Source organism: Gymnoscopelus microlampas (genome assembly GCF_963454915.1).
Source record: "Gymnoscopelus microlampas genome assembly, chromosome: 2".
NCBI lineage: Eukaryota > Metazoa > Chordata > Actinopteri > Myctophiformes > Myctophidae > Gymnoscopelus > Gymnoscopelus microlampas.
The window spans coordinates 61,108,673-61,128,789 of NC_139939.1; the positions used below are offsets into that span (position 1 = coordinate 61,108,673).

At 39.4% G+C, this 20,117-nt stretch overlaps 1 protein-coding gene across 1 annotated transcript in view; it reads left to right on the forward strand.

Annotated features, from left to right (window-relative positions):
• The window catches only part of LOC311035572 (spectrin beta chain, non-erythrocytic 1-like), a 129,947-nt gene that overhangs the window by 31,373 nt on the left and 78,457 nt on the right, over nucleotides 1-20,117 (forward strand). Inside the window, exons 4-8 of the mRNA XM_084043846.1 lie at nucleotides 10,641-10,792; nucleotides 13,752-13,925; nucleotides 17,564-17,655; nucleotides 18,293-18,373; nucleotides 19,532-19,647. Of these exons, the coding sequence (XP_083899972.1) occupies nucleotides 10,641-10,792; nucleotides 13,752-13,925; nucleotides 17,564-17,655; nucleotides 18,293-18,373; nucleotides 19,532-19,647 (615 nt within the window). The remainder of the gene's footprint in view (nucleotides 1-10,640; nucleotides 10,793-13,751; nucleotides 13,926-17,563; nucleotides 17,656-18,292; nucleotides 18,374-19,531; nucleotides 19,648-20,117) is intronic.

The window sequence follows — 20,117 nt, forward strand, 5'->3', positions numbered from 1 at the left end:
TTCAAGTTTCTAGCTTTTAAAAAAAAGTAGTTCAAGTTCATAGCGTGGGATTCGAACACGGGCCGTCCAATCGCCGAACTTTAGCTTTAACCACTTGGCTATTTGATCTGTGTTGAAGAGTAGGAGGTACTAATACTCTATATACAGACGCATGCGATGCGCAGTCAGTGTTTGAAAACTTTAGTTACAAGTTACTTTGCACATTTTGATTATTATTACAAAACATACATTAACCACAAGTTATTTTACTCAACTACAATTATTTGAAAACGAACTAAGCACAGTTTGATGCCAATACTTTGTAGCCTAGTTATTATTATTATTATAATAATAATTATTATTATTATTATTAGCCCAGATTATTTTTACATTAATGAATCAATGTATTTACTTAAATTAATCTATTCATAAATAGACATATACCTTCTATAATGTAGCCTATTATGACATGACGATTTTGACAACATGTGAAAAGGGACTTTCTGCATAACGAGTACTTTTACTCTTAATTTTTTTAAGTACATTTCAGTACCAAGCGCCACCTCGTGGCTTAACGGCCACACTACACGTTCTGATCATTTCAATGGGAGGCGCTAAGAATCTGTGGGCGTCAACTTTAAAAGGTACCTAAAGGCGCTGATGGAGTCCTATGGCGGCCAATAGGCGGCCGTTTGAAGATCGCGCATGATTGGACTGGTGACCACTGTATGGGCTATAGTTCCAAACATTGGAACTATGTCATTGAGACAGACAGAGCACTTCCGCATTCCATTCTTACAATGGGAGTCGACGCTAGTGTCAGAACTCTCTTTATGGCTCTGTGTGGTTCTACGCAGGGTTGCCATGTCCGCTTATTGTAAGCGACTTTGGGCTTGTTTTTCCTGTAAAGTTCCTCGTAAATATTGGGGGTTGTGTTTTTTTTGGGGTCTTTTTTTAAGTGTAGTTGTTTTTTTATTTATTTTTTTATATTTGTTTTGTTTAAACAGTCCTCAAACATGTCAAATTATTGTATTTCTCCACAGACCCCATCTGAATTCCAAAAAAAAAAGAAGTGAAAAATACCTTTTTCCTTTATTTCAATATAACGTTTGAGCTGAATGAAGAACGAGGACTTGTGATCCGAGTCCAAAGAAACGTGTGTTCGTTTTACTTAGCTCCACCCCCTCTTCTGATCGATATTTGATAGTTCCTATTTTTTGCTATAACTCTTTAACGGTTTCTTGTACAGACTTGTGAGTCGCGCCACTTGATTCGGTTGAGAGTCCCCGTCCTTCGTTTGAGTTACTTAGCCCCACCCCCTATTCTGAATGGTCGATATATCATAGTTTCTACATTTTGACATAACTTTTGAGCGGTTTGTCGTACAGAGTCATGAGTCGCCTCACTGGACTCACTGTTCAAGATCCTTATTCCTCATTAGAGTTACTTAGCTCCACTGGAGCTAACTAAATACATTTACTTAAGTACTGGATTTAAGTAAAATTTGGAGACATTTGTACTTTACTTGAGTATTTCAAATTTCCAATACTTTTACTTCTACTCCACTACATCTCAAAGGCAAATATTGTACTTTTATTTTACTCCACTACAATTATTTGAAAGCTTTATTTACTAGTTGCTTTTCAGATATAAATTATGATATTATGAAACATACAGTAACCACTTTAGCCCTATTTCATACCTAGGCTATTTGAAAATAGCCGATCTACAAGCTCACAACGCGTCGCGATGCGACGCGTTGTGAGCTTGTAGATCGGCTATTTTCAAATTTTACTTTTTCTTTTGGTACCTTAAGTACATTTTGATGCCAATACTTTTGTACTTTTACTCAAGTCAATTTTTAATTCTGGATTTTTACTTGCAATTTATATATTGTAATATTGATACTTTTACTTTAGTAAAATATCTAAGTACTTTTTCCACCACTGCTTAGCTCTGCTCCCTTTTCTGATTGGTCAATATTGGCCGCTAACGTGGACAGAGGTGTGAGGGCCCGGTCATCTGACGTCGACCACAACCGTCCGCATTAAAGACGTATACGCTCTAACCGCTGCACTAGGCCTTATTTGTAGTTCATTAAAGACGCTCTAACCGCTACACTAGGCCTTATTTGTAGTTCATTAAAGACGCTCTAACCGCTAAACTAGGCCTTATTTGTAGTTCATTAAAGACGTACGCTCTAACCGCTACACTAGGCCTTATTTGTAGTTCATTAAAGACGTACGCTCTAACCGCTAGACTAGGGCTTATTTGTAGTTCATTAAAGACGCTCTAACCGCTACACTAGGGCTTATTTGTAGTTCATTAAAGACGTACGCTCTAACCGCTACACTAGGGCTTATTTGTAGTTCATTAAAGACGCTCTAACCGCTACACTAGGCCTTATTTGTAGTTCATTAAAGACGTACGCTCTAACCGCTACACTAGGGCTTATTTGTAGTTCATTAAAGACGCTCTAACCGCTACACTAGGGCTTATTTGTAGTTCATTAAAGACGCTCTAACCGCTACACTAGGGCTTATTTGTAGTTCATTAAAGACGTACGCTCTAACCGCTACACTAGGGCTTATTTGTAGTTCATTAAAGACGTATACGCTCTAACCGCTACACTAGGGCTTATTTGTAGTTCATTAAAGACGCTCTAACCGCTACACTAGGGCTTATTTGTAGTTCATTAAAGACGTACGCTCTAACCGCTACACTAGGGCTTATTTGTAGTTCATTAAAGACGTATACGCTCTAACCGCTACACTAGGGCTTATTTGTAGTTCATTAAAGACGTACGCTCTAACCGCTACACTAGGGCTTATTTGTAGTTCATTAAAGACGCTCTAACCGCTACACTAGGGCTTATTTGTAGTTCATTAAAGACGTACGCTCTAACCGCTACACTAGGCCTTATTTGTAGTTCATTAAAGACGTACGCTCTAACCGCTACACTAGGCCTTATTTGTAGTTCATTAAAGACGCTCTAACCACTACACTAGGGCTTATTTGTAGTTCATTAAAGACGCTCTAACCGCTACACTAGGGCTTATTTGTAGTTCATTAAAGACGTACGCTCTAACCGCTACACTAGGGCTTATTTGTAGTTCATTAAAGACGTATACGCTGTAACCGCTACACTAGGGCTTATTTGTAGTTCATTAAAGACGCTCTAACCGCTACACTAGGGCTTATTTGTAGTTCATTAAAGACGCTCTAACCGCTACACTAGGGCTTATTTGTAGTTCATTAAAGACGTACGCTCTAACCGCTACACTAGGGCTTATTTGTAGTTCATTAAAGACGTACGCTCTAACCGCTACACTAGGGCTTATTTGTAGTTCATTAAAGACGCTCTAACCGCTACACTAGGGCTTATTTGTAGTTCATTAAAGACGTACGCTCTAACCGCTACACTAGGCCGTATTTGTAGTTCATTAAAGACGTATACGCTCTAACCGCTACACTAGGGCTTATTTGTAGTTCATTAAAGACGTATACGCTCTAACCGCTACACTAGGGCTTATTTGTAGTTCATTAAAGACGTATACGCTCTAACCGCTACACTAGGGCTTATTTGTAGTTCATTAAAGACGTACGCTCTAACCGCTACACTAGGGCTTATTTGTAGTTCATTAAAGACGCTCTAACCGCTACACTAGGGCTTATTTGTAGTTCATTAAAGACGTATACGCTCTAACCGCTACACTAGGCCTTATTTGTAGTTCATTAAAGACGCTCTAACCGCTACACTAGGGCTTATTTGTAGTTCATTAAAGACGCTCTAACCGCTACACTAGGGCTTATTTGTAGTTCATTAAAGACGCTCTAACCGCTACACTAGGCCTTATTTGTAGTTCATTGTAACATCAACACAGATAATAAGTAGGGCTGGGACTTGATTTAAAACAAAATCTAATTAATTAGAGGCTTTGTAATTAATTAATCAAAATTTAATCTCATATCAATATTTGACCCGAGAAGAAATGAAATGTCTTTTCAGTTAAAACAGATTTTGGTATAATGAGTGAATACATACGTTTAAACAACAAAATATAGCTGTTTTTTTTTATCAAGGTGGTACTAAACAGACCAACAGATCTGCCCTCCTAATACGTGAGGGGGCGTGTTCTTTTCATTACTTTTTTCATTTATTGTATTTAATGTTTTTATTGTATTTCCAAAAAGAATATTAAAAATGAATGAAAAAAAGTTATTGAAGGACAATGTCAGTCACCAGAACCAAGGACAGGTGTTTTCGATGAATCTAACATGTTTAAAATGGAGTTTGAAGTTACAATGGGGGAAGGGGGCGTGTCTGATATGAATCTCAAATATCTAAATACTGAATCAAGCAACTTATAAACTGTTCGGGGTGTCCTCCCAAAAGCCTGAGTAGACCATAAAATGACCCAACGTTTTTTTTAAAGTAAAATATCCCTTTAAGTATATTTTGATGCCAATACTTTTGTACTTTTACTCAAGTACATTTTAAACACAGGCCTTTTACTTGAATATTTGTATTTTCTGGTATTGCTACTTTTACCACCACTGCATATTAGACAAACAGCTGTCAGACAGAGGTTTCTGATCTCATGTAATAATCATTGATTGATTGAATATTTTATTAGACAGAAATATAAAAACAGCACAGAGTACAGTCAAACACTTTGTCTGAAAGGATAACACCAAGAAAAGCCCTTGCGGTCTTGTTTCCATTGGGGTCCTAGGTATTCAATTCATCAGCATATAAAATAGCACCAAAACATTCAATATCTTCACAAATATAAAACACTTGATGTACAGAGTAGACTGAACTCTGACCTACACTTATGAAATATCATATTCACCTGTTAATGATTGACATGGACTGAGTGGGCGGGCGAGCATCAGTAAGAGCAGCTTTATGACCAGAGAGAGAGACAGACAGACAGTGTAATGGTTTTGCATTTATGATACAAATAATGACATGTATCTTTATACACACACACACACACACACACACACACACACACACACACACACACACACACACACACACACACACACACACACACACACACACACACACACATACACACACACACACACACACACACACACACACACACACACACACACACACACACAGAGACCTCTGCTGGTTGAAATAAGGCAATAAACGGAAATGCTGTTTGTCCCTGAAATACTCCCAAGGAAACCCTGTTTGTTAGAGCAACCTTAGCTGTTAGCCACGCCCTAAACACACGCGCACGCACACACACAAATGGAATGTCAAGAACATCCTGTGTGTGTGTGTGTGTGTGTGTGTGTGTGTGTGTGTGTGTGTGTGTGTGTGTGTGTGAGATTCACACGTCAGGATGTTGTCACAGATCTTGGAAGTAGGTCTTGACCTTTGAACCCTCAGTTATCCAGATGGTTAATGGTTAAACTGGTCTGGGGTTCTTCTGCTGTGTGTGTGTGTGTGTGTGTGTGTGTGTGTGTGTGTGTGTGTGTGTGTGTGTGTGTGTGTGTGTGTGTGTGTGTGTGTGTGTGTGTGTGTGTGTGTGTGTGTGTGTGTGTGTGTGTGTGTTCTACTCTGTGTCTCCCCTTCAGCAAGGCACTGATAACAGCCTCAGCACTCTGTAGTTTAAAACTCTGCAACATTTAAAGGTGGTTTGGGTTCTATTTGTTTGTTTAAATACGTGTTAAATAGATCTATATTGTGATAGGGTTAGGGTTAGTGCGTCACATCATGCCACACTACAAGCTTGTAGATCTGCTCTTTTTGAACAATCTTGATTATCTTTAACTTTATATATTTGTTTTATTTTTCAAAAATAGCAGATCTACAAGCTCATAGCTTGTAGATCTGCTATTTTTTAATGGCCAAAGTACCAAAGGTTAAAGTCGTTAAAATTATCACAGCAGAGTCACTGTCCATCTTTCACCGCAGGCTGAAAACCCACCTCTTCAGAAAACACTACCCTTCCTCTCTGCCTGGTCTACCTGTTGTTAACTAGTTGTATGAGCGCTTGTTGTATTGTTTTATTGTTTTATTGTTTTATTGTTTTATTGGATCTTGTTTATTTGATACACTTATTTGTTTTAGCTCTTGCTCATTTGATTTTGTTATTTTGTCTCATCTGTTGAAGACAGTATAACTGATATATGTCACTTTTACCTTAGCACTAGGTATACTCTTAGTTGCTTGTTTTAGAAGAAAATGCACTTCAGACTTCTGGTGATTAGTAGTTTTGTTTCCTACCTATGTTGAATGCACTTATAAGTCGCTTTGGATAAAAGCGTCTGCGAAATGACTGTAATGTAATGTATCGTGATGCTATATTAACACATTTTGCTGGGGACCCCCTGGAACCCCCCCCAATGACTCCTGGGGGTCCCCGGACCACACTTTGAGAACCAATGATGTAGAAGACATGTGTAGAATCGGCCTCAGGTCCTAACAGGTTAAACACTAAACACAGATAGTATAATGTCCAGGCCATCCAACAGATTAAAACATCACAAAGGTTCCTTTGTGTCATCCTGCCCCCCCGACTTCCTGTTTACCTGTTTCCTGTTTGGCCACATCCTGTTTCCTGTCGGCTCAGGTCTGATCTGTATAGAGTGGACATCGCCGTGGAAACACAGAAATCCTGCGAGAATAGAAACAGAACAAGTAGCTTTTAAATACATTAGAACAAGAATGACAACATGGTCATACTATACCAGCTTGTGCCTGAGTTAAAACCCCTGAAAAGTACCGTCATCATGACTCTTAGCATCTTAAGAAACGTTACCAAACATATAGGAGCTAGGATGTAGGAGCTAGGATGTAGGAGATCAGGTGGATCAGAATAAGGACATGCACTGTCAGTCAGTGACGACGCCCATTCAGAGTATGGGAAGGCATCCATTCAGAGTATGGGAAGGCACACAGATATAGAAACCTAGATACCTCATTGGCCTCTGCAATTCATTGGAGTGACGTACTTGGTATGGTGGCCGCCATATTTCCGGGGGGCACGGGCACTGGCCAATCACAGCGCGTTGACTACTGGCCAATCACAGCGCGTCTTTTCCAGGACTTGTCAGAATCTAGTTGTCCCGCCCCCACCTGCCTCTCATTGGCCTACTGAACGCCCCCTTCTGTGACATACGCGGAAATTTCCAGCTGCCCCCCAGAAGCGGAAGTGCGTCCGCCATACACACGCTTTAGAGCCAGAGGAGGCGTCTACCTTTATATGTCTATGGGAAGGCATCCATTCAGAGTATGGGAAGGCATCCATTCAGAGTATGGGAAGGCATCCATTCAGAGTATGGGATGGCATCCATTCAGAGTATGGGAAGGCATCCATTCAGAGTATGGGAAGGCATCCATTCAGAGTATGGGAAGGCATCCATTCAGAGTATGGGAAGGCATCCATTCAGAGTGTGGGAAGGCATCCATTCAGAGTGTGGGAAGGCATCCATTCAGAGTATGGGAAGGCATCCATTCAGAGTGTGGGAAGGCATCCATTCAGAGTATGGGAAGGCATCCATTCAGAGTATGGGAAGGCATTCAGAGTATGGGAAGGCATCCATTCAGAGTGTGGGAAGGCATCCATTCAGAGTATGGGAAGGCATCCATTCAGAGTATGGGAAGGCATCCATTCAGAGTATGGGAAGGCATCCATTCAGAGTATGGGAAGGCATTGCTGACTCCACATTGGCTTAACTCATTAACTGAAACAAACATTGTCTAATAGCTCTGCCCTTGCCAGTGATTTCCGAATGTTTTCACTAACCTTTGAAAAATCATAGAATATTATATTATTCTTCACAGCGATCGCTTTAAAAGGCGCAGGGGGGTCTTTAAAAGACATGTGGGGGGGGGGGGGGGGTCTCGTAGACTTGGAAAAAAAAATGTGTGCCGCCGCGATTATCCATTCCATAGATATAGACAGTTGAATGAGGGATGGTTTTAGGTGATAATACATTCTATAGATATGGACAGTTGAGTGAGGGATGGTTTTAGGTGATAATACATTCCATAGATATGGACAGTTGAATGAGGGATGGTTTTAGGTGATAATACATTCCATAGATATGGACAGTTGAATGAGGGATGGTTTTAGGTGATAATACATTCTATAGATATGGACAGTTGAATGAGGGATGGTTTTAGGTGATAATACATTCTATAGATATGGACAGTTGAATGAGGGATGGTTTTAGGTGATAATACATTCTATAGATATAGACAGTTGAATGAGGGATGGTTTTAGGTGATAATACATTCTATAGATATGGACAGTTGAATGAGGGCTGGTTTTAGGTGATAATACATTCTATAGATATAGACAGTTGAATGAGGGATGGTTTTAGGTGATAATACATTCTATAGATATGGACAGTTGAATGAGGGATGGTTTTAGGTGATAATACATTCTATAGATATAGACAGTTGAATGAGGGATGGTTTTAGGTGATAATACATTCCATAGATATGGACAGTTGAATGAGGGATGGTTTTAGGTGATAATACATTCTATAGATATGGACAGTTGAATGAGGGATGGTTTTAGGTGATAATACATTCTATAGATATGGACAGTTGAATGAGGGATGGTTTTAGGTGATAATACATTCTATAGATATAGACAGTTGAATGAGGGATGGTTTTAGGTGATAATACATTCTATAGATATGGACAGTTGAATGAGGGCTGGTTTTAGGTGATAATACATTCTATAGATATAGACAGTTGAATGAGGGATGGTTTTAGGTGATAATACATTCTATAGATATAGACAGTTGAATGAGGGATGGTTTTAGGTGATAATACATTCTATAGATATGGACAGTTGAATGAGGGATGGTTTTAGGTGATAATACATTCTATAGATATAGACAGTTGAATGAGGGATGGTTTTAGGTGATAATACATTCTATAGATATAGACAGTTGAATGAGGGCTGGTTTTAGGTGATAATACATTCTATAGATATGGACAGTTGAATGAGGGCTGGTTTTAGGTGATAATACATTCTATAGATATGGTCAGTTGAATGAGGGCTGGTTTTAGGTGATAATACATTCTATAGATATGGACAGTTGAATGAGGGCTGGTTTTAGGTGATAATACATTCTATAGATATGGTCAGTTGAATGAGGGCTGGTTTTAGGTGATAATACATTCTATAGATATGGTCAGTTGAATGAGGGCTGGTTTTAGGTGATAATACATTCTATAGATATAGACAGTTGAGTGAGGGCTGGTTTTAGGTGATAATACATTCTATAGATATAGACAGTTGAGTGAGGGCTGGTTTTAGGTGATAATACATTCCATAGATATGGACAGTTGAATGAGGGCTGGTTTTAGGTGATAATACATTCTATAGATATGGACAGTTGAATGAGGGATGGTTTTAGGTGATAATACATTCTATAGATATGGACAGTTGAATGAGGGATGGTTTTAGGTGATAATACATTCTATAGATATGGACAGTTGAGTGAGGGATGGTTTTAGGTGATAATACATTCCATAGATATGGACAGTTGAATGAGGGCTGGTTTTAGGTGATAATACATTCCATAGATATGGACAGTTGAATGAGGGATGGTTTTAGGTGATAATACATTCCATAGATATAGACAGTTGAATGAGGGCTGGTTTTCGCCCCAAAACATCAGAAAGCAGAGAAAAAGTAATTTTTCCAAATCGAATAACACGTTTTTTTGTGATCACTTGATTTGCTTCAATGGTGACTCCCAGGTATGTGAACAGCACCATCTAGTGGATAACCACTGAAAACACCAAAAAACATCAAACACATCCTTGGCGGTGTGGGCTTTGGAAAAAAACACGTCATACACGTCCTTGACAGAGAATGAGTTAATGGGCAGCCAATAAGGAGAAAGTGATGATAAAGGTCAGCCAATGAGGAGAAAGTGTTGTTAAAGGGCAGCCAATGAGGAGAGAGTGTTGTTAAAGGGCAGCCAATGAGGAGAAAGTGATGATAAAGTCACTACTAGCTCCGTGAGTGAATATAGACCAGCTTGCTCCACAAGCTGGTAGAAATATGCTGCTATTTGTCCCAAAGGTTTAATACAGAGTGAATGCATCGACATACTGCTGTCACTTGTTTCTAAAGTTTATCCCAAGATAACCTTTCCTATAAGCCGGATCTGTTTGATTTTTCATTGATCCATCCTGAACATTGCTGACCCACACCTGACCTGGAGGAGACCTCTGCTCCGAGGAACACTTTTTCTACTTTTGATTGTTTTGTTTGTGCTCGATGTGAACGCTGTTTGAGACATGGAACCTGTGTGTGTGTGTGTGTGTGTGTGTGTGTGTGTGTGTGTGTGTGTGTGTGTGTGTGTGTGTGTGTGTGTGTGTGTGTGTGTGTGTCTGTCTGTCTGTCTGTCTGTCTGTCTGTCTGTCTGTCTGTCTGTCTGTCTGTCTGTCTGTCTGTCTGTCTGTCTGTCTGTCTGTCTGTCTGTCTGTCTGTCTGTCTGTCTGTCTGTCTGTCTGTCTGTCTGTCTGTCTGTCTGTGTGTGTCAGACAGACAGACAGACAGACAGACAGACAGACAGACAGACAGACAGACAGACAGACAGACAGACAGACAGACAGACAGACAGACAGACAGACAGACAGTAACCTGTCTCTCTCTCTCTAGATGAGCGGGAGGCGGTGCAGAAGAAGACCTTCACTAAGTGGGTGAACTCTCACCTCTCCAGAGTGTCCTGTAGGATCACTGACCTCTACCTGGACCTGAGGGACGGACGCAGTCTGATCAAACTACTAGAGGTTCTGAGTGGAGAGAGACTGGTACACACACACACACACACACACACACACACACACACACACACACACACACACACACACACACACACACACACACACACACACACACACACACACACACACACACACACACACACAGTCTGATCAAACTACAGGAGGTCCTGAGTGGAGAGAGGCTGGTAGACACACACACACACACACACACACACACACACACACACACACACACACACACACACACACACACACACACACACACACACACACCCAGACCAAAGAGAGTAGCAGTAGACCTCTCCGTTCGTTTTGTATACCGTGTGAAAAACCGTGACTTTCCCTGTTCTGGCCGAAAATGACCGCGGGAAAAAAATGAGAACCGGAAACGTAATCTGCGTCATGAAACCGGAACCCAGTGACTCTGAAGGAGTCAGGAAGTGCCAGGCACTGCACAACCCCAATCACACGTCGATGAATGTTCCAATTTTTCAGCACACTTTCGTACTTTTGGTAGATGCGGTCTGCGGTATGGTGCCCCTGTATGTGCTCACAGCTTAACAGAACTGTGTGGCCCTTGAACATCCCATCTATGAAACTCGCCACAAGGGCAAGGAAACTGTGCCCTCCCCTATTTGTCCAAATGTCAGCTGAGAGAACGAATCCTTCACCCTTTTCAAGTAGATCTCTTAGCTTGGTTTCCATCTCTTGCATGGCATTTGGCATAAGAGTGTCGCGGACAGTGTTGTAGCAAGGCGGAGTGTAACCTGGTTGGGCCATACTGGCAAAGTGTTGCATTCCATCACGCTCTCCTTTACTTAGAGGTTCGTAGTCCATGGCTATCATTTAAAAAAATGATTCATCCAGTTCCCTTTTTCTTTCCCGTGTCACGGTAGGGCCCTTTCCCCCAGTGAGAAACTTTTGCAGGTGGTCACTCTGTTTCTCTGTCTGCTGCTGCTGTGCCTCTTTATCTATAAAACAAATGCATGCTTATTAGGTTGTAACAATCTGCCTTTTTACATGAAAGGATAATTACTACCAAAAAAGGAAAAACAACGAGATCGGTGGGTGTTTTAACTGATAAGATTTTTTATATAATAGCCAGGTATTAATTGACAGGTCAAACGGTATTTAAATGAAATATGAACACTTTCACAATGACTTCTGTCCCTGTTACTCTCTCTGATAAATAAAATAAACAAGCAAACAAACAAATGAATCAAAAACAAACAATAATCACTTTAACTGCCCCTCCCTCCCAAACAAATCCCACTGTCCCTTGTAGCCCAGCGGGTCACAATGCTATCAAAAACAATAAACAAATACACACGGCATCTAAGAGTCTGTCATGCACGCACGCTGTTTAAATAAATAAATAAACAGTCCCGCGACCGTCCTCTTCTGATGCGCTGCCGCGACGCAACAGTTCCTTATAATCCAAATGAAAAGAAAAGTCTTCTCCGCCCGATGCGGCCCAAATAATAACTAAATGACGGGGTACCCCTCTAGTTTGTATTCCATAAACGAGCAGAACGCTCGGGTTGATCTCACCGGCTCTGTCGGCTCCAACCCCGACCGGCAACACACCACAACGGCGCTCGGATCCCGCGGCCCGTCAGAAACGGCAGGTTCCACTCCGCTGGGCTCGAAAGTCTTTTAACCTGGGCTGCAGCTTAGTGTCACGTTAAACTTTTAGTATCAGAACGGTATAAACTGGCGCTACCAGGTCTCTGCTTTCCTCCTCCGTGCACAAACGGTTTGGTTCGTTCACCCCCCCTGTTGTGTACCACACCCTGTATTAGTAACCTCGGGTGGCATCAATGATTCAATTATCCCCCCAATCAGACCCGTTACAGTTCATGTGAATAGGACAAGTTCATATTTCCTCATGGCTTCAAACATGTTACATACAGTATATTTACAAATATAATAACATGCACAGGTCGAGTGGAATACTTATAATAATAATAATGTGCAATTGTCACAAGGTCTACACATTATAAGCTGGCCTTTGCAAATTACCTATTTCAAAACGGCTAATAATGACAACAAACCTTTTGATCTCTTCTCAGTATGTTGGCGAAGTACGTCCTCATGTTTCCTAGCGAGGTGTCTTTTCAGATTCCAATTTGAATCTTTGCTGCATGTTATCGTATCGCCACATTCCGTCTCGGTCTCGTCGTCCATCTTCTGTTTCTTTAACACGAATAGTACATCTGTACGTTTTGTTAGTTACTTTTTTTGTAATACTTGGCAAACTCCATGTTTGTTTTTGTTGATTTTCTTTCTTTTAAACAAACTTTTTGCTGCTACTCTTAACAGATTTAGTTCAAACCTCAATCAAATCGCTACACATTATCTCTGTAGCAGATGTATGCGTCAGATCTTTCATATTCCATTATGATTGGCTACGATTGGCCTCAAAAGTTTTGTGGAGGGTCACGTTTTGCACAAAATGCCACAACTCATGAATGCAGCGTCTGACTGCCGTGAAACTTTGCAACTTTTCACTCACAGTCGGCCGAGCAAGAACAGAGGTTTCAAATTGGCCTCATGGTGACGCTATAACTGGTTGCTTAACTTTTTGGCCTATAACTCTTGAACCGTAAGTCGCACATTATTTTTTCTCCCTGGATTCCTTGGACCATGACGCAACGCAACGCCACATATAGGCCACGCCCATTTGTGGCTGACTAGTTGTTCCACCATTTTGCGTTTTCTTCAAAATATTTTTTTTTGGTACAAAACTCCACAAATTGGTACAAATTAGTCATTTCATTTTTGATTGATTCATTGAATACTTTAACCGTTTGCAAAAAAGTCAGATTTAAAATGATCAGTCCGAAGTGTGTTTATAATGTATTGTCTATGTGGTGTGTTGTTATTGTGTTACAGCCTAAGCCCACTAAAGGTAGGATGCGTATCCATTGTGTTGTAGTGTGTTCATAATGTATTGTCTATGTGCTGTGTTGTTATTGTGTTACAGCCTAAGCCCACTAAAGGTAGGATGCGTATCCATTGTCTGGAGAACGTGGACAAAGCTCTTCAGTTCCTCAAAGAGCAGAGAGTTCATCTGGAGAACGTTGGGTCTCATGACATCGTAGATGGAAACCATCGCCTCATCCTGGGTCTGATATGGACCATTATCCTGAGGTTCCAGGTACTACACACTGCTACACAACATAACAAACACTAACTATACAACTATACACACTGCTACACAACATAACAAACACTAACTATACAACTATACACAGGTACTACACACTGCTACACAACATAACAAACACTAACTATACAACTATACACAGGTACTACACACTGCTACACAACATAACAAACACTAACTATACAACTATACACACTGCTACACAACATAACAAACACTAACTATACAACTATACACAGGTACTACACACTGCTACACAACATAACAAACACTAATACAACTATACACAGGTACTACACACTGCTACACAACATAACAAACACTAACCATACAACTACAGATGTGATTTCAAAACTTCACATGTCCTGCCATCGCCAAGACAGTACATTTTCAGGGGATTCCCAGGGCAATAAGAGGGACAAAGAAGGGCATTTAAAATGCTGAATTATTTTGATGATCACTGCTTTTATGATGCTAATTAATTTGAGCAACTGGTCAAGGACCTCTTCAAATCACTGTTCGCCTCATAATGAGTCTGACACCTTCTTCAACACACATTCTTTTGTTCTCATGTATATGGATGTCTGTTGAAGGGGAAAACGGGGGTGTGTAGTGACAACTTCTTTTCAGGGGCAAAACAGTGCCTTTTTAAGGGCAGAACACACACTGCTACACAACATAACAAACACTAACCATACAACTATACACAGGTACTACACACTGCTACACAACATAACAAACACTAACCATACAACTATACACAGGTACTACACACTGCTACACAACATAACAAACACTAATACAACTATACACAGGTACTACACACTGCTACACAACATAACAAACACTAATACAACTATACACAGGTACTACACACTGCTACACAACATAACAAACACTAATACAACTATACACAGGTACTACACACTGCTACACAACATAACAAACACTATCACAATGGACCATCGTCCCACGCTTCCAGGTAACCATGGTTACCGACATGACCTGGACAGGAAGACAGAGGGAGATAGGATAGGACACGCCTCCTGGTGGGGATGTGTGCACCTTGTTATATATGTTTTGTTCCGTACAGATTCATTGTAACAATTCATTACATTGTAAACAGCATAGGAACACAAAACAATGACCTTCGACCCAACTAGGCTAGACTAAAGGGTCAAATTAAAACTAGATAAAAACAGGGCGAAGACAGAAAAAGAAAAAGGCCCAAGAATAATTAAGAAAACGCTTTGTTAAAAAGGATAGGATTTTGTACATTTTTAAAATCTTCAGTGGACTGTGGTGCTGTCAGGTGTTCGGGGAGAGAATTCCACAGAAAGCAGAAGGCCCGGTCGCCCATGGTGTGGAGCCTGGTGTTGAGGACATTGTAGCGTTATTGTGTTTGTTCAGTACAGATTCATTGTAATGTTATTGTGTTTGTTCAGTACAGATTCATTGTAATGTTATTGTGTTTGTTCAGTACAGATTCATTGTAATGTTATTGTGTTTGTTCAGTACAGATTCATTGTAATGTTATTGTGTTTGTTCAGTACAAATTCATTGTAATGTTATTGTGTTTGTTCAGTACAGATTCATTGTAATGTTATTGTGTTTGTTCAGTACAGATTCATTGTAATGTTATTGTGTTTGTTCAGTACAGATTCATTGTAATGTTATTGTGTTTGTTGGGTACAGATTCATAGTAATGTTATTGTGTTTGTTGGGTACAGATTCATAGTAATGTTATTGTGTTTGTTCAGTACAGATTCATAGTAATGTTATTGTGTTTGTTGGGTACAGATTCATAGTAATGTTATTGTGTTTGTTGGGTACAGATTCATAGTAATGTTATTGTGTTTGTTCAGTACAGATTCATAGTAATGTTATTGTGTTTGTTGGGTACAGATTCATAGTAATGTTATTGTGTTTGTTCAGTACAGATTCATAGTAATGTTATTGTGTTTGTTCAGTACAGATTCATTGTAATGTTATTGTGTTTGTTGGGTACAGATTCATAGTAATGTTATTGTGTTTGTTCAGTACAGATTCATTGTAATGTTATTGTGTTTCGTTGGGTACAGATTCATAGTAATGTTATTGTGTTTGTTGGGTACAGATTCATAGTAATGTTGTTGTGTTTGTTGGGTACAGATTCATAGTAATGTTATTGTGTTTGTTGGGTACAGATTCATAGTAATGTTATTGTGTTTGTTGGGTACAGATTCATAGTAATGTTATTGTGTTTGTTCAGTACAGATTCATAGTAATGTTATTGTGTTTGTTGGGTACAGATTCATAGTAATGTTATTGTGTTTGTTGGGTACAGATTCATAGTAATGTTATTGTGTTTGTTGGGTACAGATTCATAGTAATGTTATTGTGTTTGTTGGGTACAGATTCATAGTAATGTTATTGTGTTTCGTTGGGTACAGATTCATAGTAATGTTATTATTGTGTTTGTTCAGTACAGATTCATAGTAATGTTATTATTGTGTTTGGTTGGGTACAGATTCATAGTAATGTTATTATTGTGTTTGGTTGGGTACAGATTCATAGTAATGTTATTATTGTGTTTGGTTGGGTACAGATTCATAGTAATGTTATTGTGTTTGTTCAGTACAGATTCATAGTAATGTTGTTATTGTGTTTGTTCAGTACAGATTCATTGTAATGTTATTGTGTTTGGTTGGGTACAGATTCATAGTAATGTTATTGTGTTTGTTCAGTACAGATTCATAGTAATGTTATTGTGTTTGTTCAGTACAGATTCATTGTAATGTTATTGTGTTTGGTTGGGTACAGATTCATAGTAATGTTATTGTGTTTGTTCAGTACAGATTCATAGTAATGTTATTGTGTTTGTTCAGTACAGATTCATTGTAATGTTATTGTGTTTGGTTGGGTACAGATTCATAGTAATGTTATTGTGTTTGTTCAGTACAGATTCATAGTAATGTTATTGTGTTTGTTCAGTACAGATTCATTGTAATGTTATTGTGTTTGTTCAGTACAGATTCATTGTAATGTTATTGTGTTTGTTCAGTACAAATTCATTGTAATGTTATTGTGTTTGTTCAGTACAGATTCATTGTAATGTTATTGTGTTTGTTCAGTACAGATTCATTGTAATGTTATTGTGTTTGTTCAGTACAGATTCATTGTAATGTTATTGTGTTTGTTGGGTACAGATTCATAGTAATGTTATTGTGTTTGTTGGGTACAGATTCATAGTGATGTTATTGTGTTTGTTCAGTACAGATTCATAGTAATGTTATTGTGTTTGGTTGGGTACAGATTCATAGTAATGTTATTGTGTTTGGTTGGGTACAGATTCATAGTAATGTTATTGTGTTTGTTGGGTACAGATTCATAGTAATGTTATTGTGTTTGTTCAGTACAGATTCATAGTAATGTTATTGTGTTTGTTCAGTACAGATTCATAGTAATGTTATTATTGTGTTTGGTTGGGTACAGATTCATAGTAATGTTGTTATTGTGTTTGGTTGGGTACAGATTCATAGTAATGTTGTTATTGTGTTTGTTGGGTACAGATTCATAGTAATGTTGTTATTGTGTTTGGTTGGGTACAGATTCATAGTAATGTTATTATTGTGTTTGGTTGGGTACAGATTCAGGACATCAGAGTGGAGACAGAGGACAACAAAGAGAAGAGATCGGCCAAGGATGCTCTGCTGCTCTGGTGTCAGATGAAGACTGCTGGGTATGTTGATGTTTCATCTTTAACTAAAGATCTTTAACTTTGGAGGATTCTAACTTTTTGATGATTAACTTTGAAGGTCTTGATATTTCAAACGGTGTTAATTTTATTGATCAAAAATGTTGGTCGACTTCCGTTTTTCACTGACCAAAACTAAATAAAAACTACATAAAACGAACCTTTGATGACTAACTAAAGCTATGACTAAATATATTGACAATTTCGTCAACAATTAAAAACTAGAGTAAAATGTTAGGGATGGACTAGTGGAGAAGAGATCCAGTAGAACTAAGACAAGTCATTTTATGTTTGGTTGTGCTTGGGTGTCACACTCTGAAAATAGCAGATCTACAAGCTCACAACGCGGAAATGTAGCTAAAATTTGCTGTCAAAATGTGTCAAAATCTTTCTTTTTGTGTTCTTTAACTCAGAGCTAAATAACATGTATGTACCACCCCCGCTCTTGATTGACAAGCTACCCAACCAATAGCATTCATTTCCGTGCGCATAGGATATGATGCGGATTAGAAAGATGGAGGATTTGAAATCGTTGAAAAATAGGCTTCATTTATGGTCTGTAGAAACCACTGTCGTCATTCTGTCCATTCTATGGTCCTAACATGAACCTCTGTTTTCCCAGGTATCCCAACGTGAACATCCACAACTTCACCACTAGTTGGCGTGACGGCATGGCCTTCAACGCTCTGCTCCATAAACACAGGTATGTATGTACAGTATGTATGTACAGTATGTATGTACAGTATATGTTGAGAAGGATGAGGCCGCACGACAACAATATGTATTTACCCATTTAATCTGGGAACGCATACCGTGTCATTTTAGATTTGAGCTACAACCAGGGGTCACATAACTGGTGCGCATGTGCCCCCAAAATAAATAATGCGCGGCACATCAGACGACGCGAGGCGCTTTTGCGTTCCAACAGCTGGGACAGGAGTTTCCAAGCTTTTATTTTTTAGCAAAACTAAAAACTAGAAGCCTGGAGATCGAGGCTAGGAATTTACTTCCTGAAGCCACACTCACGCTAAAGCATTGGTTCTCAAAGTGGGGTACGGGGACCCACAGGCGTACTTGAGGCGGTTTCAGGGGGTCCCCAGCTAAATGATGGATAGGAACCAAATGGACCCTTATGGTTCTGTAACTCTGAGAGTGTACAAATGGAACCAAATGGACCCTAACGGGTCCATTTGGTTCCATTTGTACACTCTCAGAGTTAAATTAACATTGATTTTATAATATACATTTGGGTCCCAGAGGTATAAATGCCATTAAATGGGGGTCCGTAGCCTAATACAAACTGGGGGTCCTTGACATTAAAAATGTTTGAGAACCACTGCGCCAAAGCAAAGCCCCATGTACAGCCATTAGGCGCAGGGCGAGAACAACATATTCGACAAATGTTCGCTTTAAAAATATATTCAAAGATTTGCACACAGTTTCAAGATTAAAAAGAAAATAGCTACAAGCTATGAGCTTGTACTGTAGATACTACAGTTTAAATACTTTTTCAGAAAAGCCTTTTTAAAAGCGTCCTCAGGTCTAATAATAATAATAATACATCAGACTTATTTAGAGCTTTTCTTACAAAACAGCTTCAATACCATTTTATTAGGAGCAAAAAAGAAACATGTTAAAAGGGCTATATTTACAAATGAACACTTAACTCAGTGTGTGTTTGTTGTGTAGTTGTGTTAACTCAGTGTGTGTGTGTGTTGTGTAGTTGTGTTAACTGCAGTGTGTGTGTGTTGTGTAGTTGTGTTAACTGCAGTGTGTGTGTGTTGTGTAGTTGTGTTAACTGCAGTGTGTGTGTGTTGTGTAGTTGTGTTAACTGCAGTGTGTGTGTGTGTGTTGCATACAGGCCGGATCTGATAGACTTTGACAGACTGAAGAAGTCCAACGCTCATCACAACCTGCAGAATGCTTTCAATCTGGCAGAACAACACCTGGGCCTCACCTCCCTGCTGGACGCTGAAGGTACTGCAGTACCTCTAATACTTATTACTACTAGTACCTCTAATACTTATTACTACTAGTACCTCTAATACTTATTACTACTAGTATCTCTAATACTTATTACTACTAGTACCTCTAATACTTATTACTCCTAGTACCTCTAATACTTATTACTACTAGTATCTCTAATACTTATTACTCCTAGTACTGCTGCCTCACCAACATAGATATACTGTCTAAAATGAAAGCTGCACAGGGACGTGCACAGATAGACTCTAGGTGGTGCTAGAGCAAAAAAAGACAAAAAAGTTGGGTTTTTTTTCAGTTTACAGCAGGGGTCTTCAACAGGGGGTCCGGGACCCCTAGGGGGTCCTCAGAGTTACTACAGGGGGTCGGCCAATTCTTTATGTGATATGATTTTTCTTTTTACCATAACCACTCGAAAACCTAGCATGGCTTTTCTGAGGAGAACTTTAGCCAAAAATAGCAGA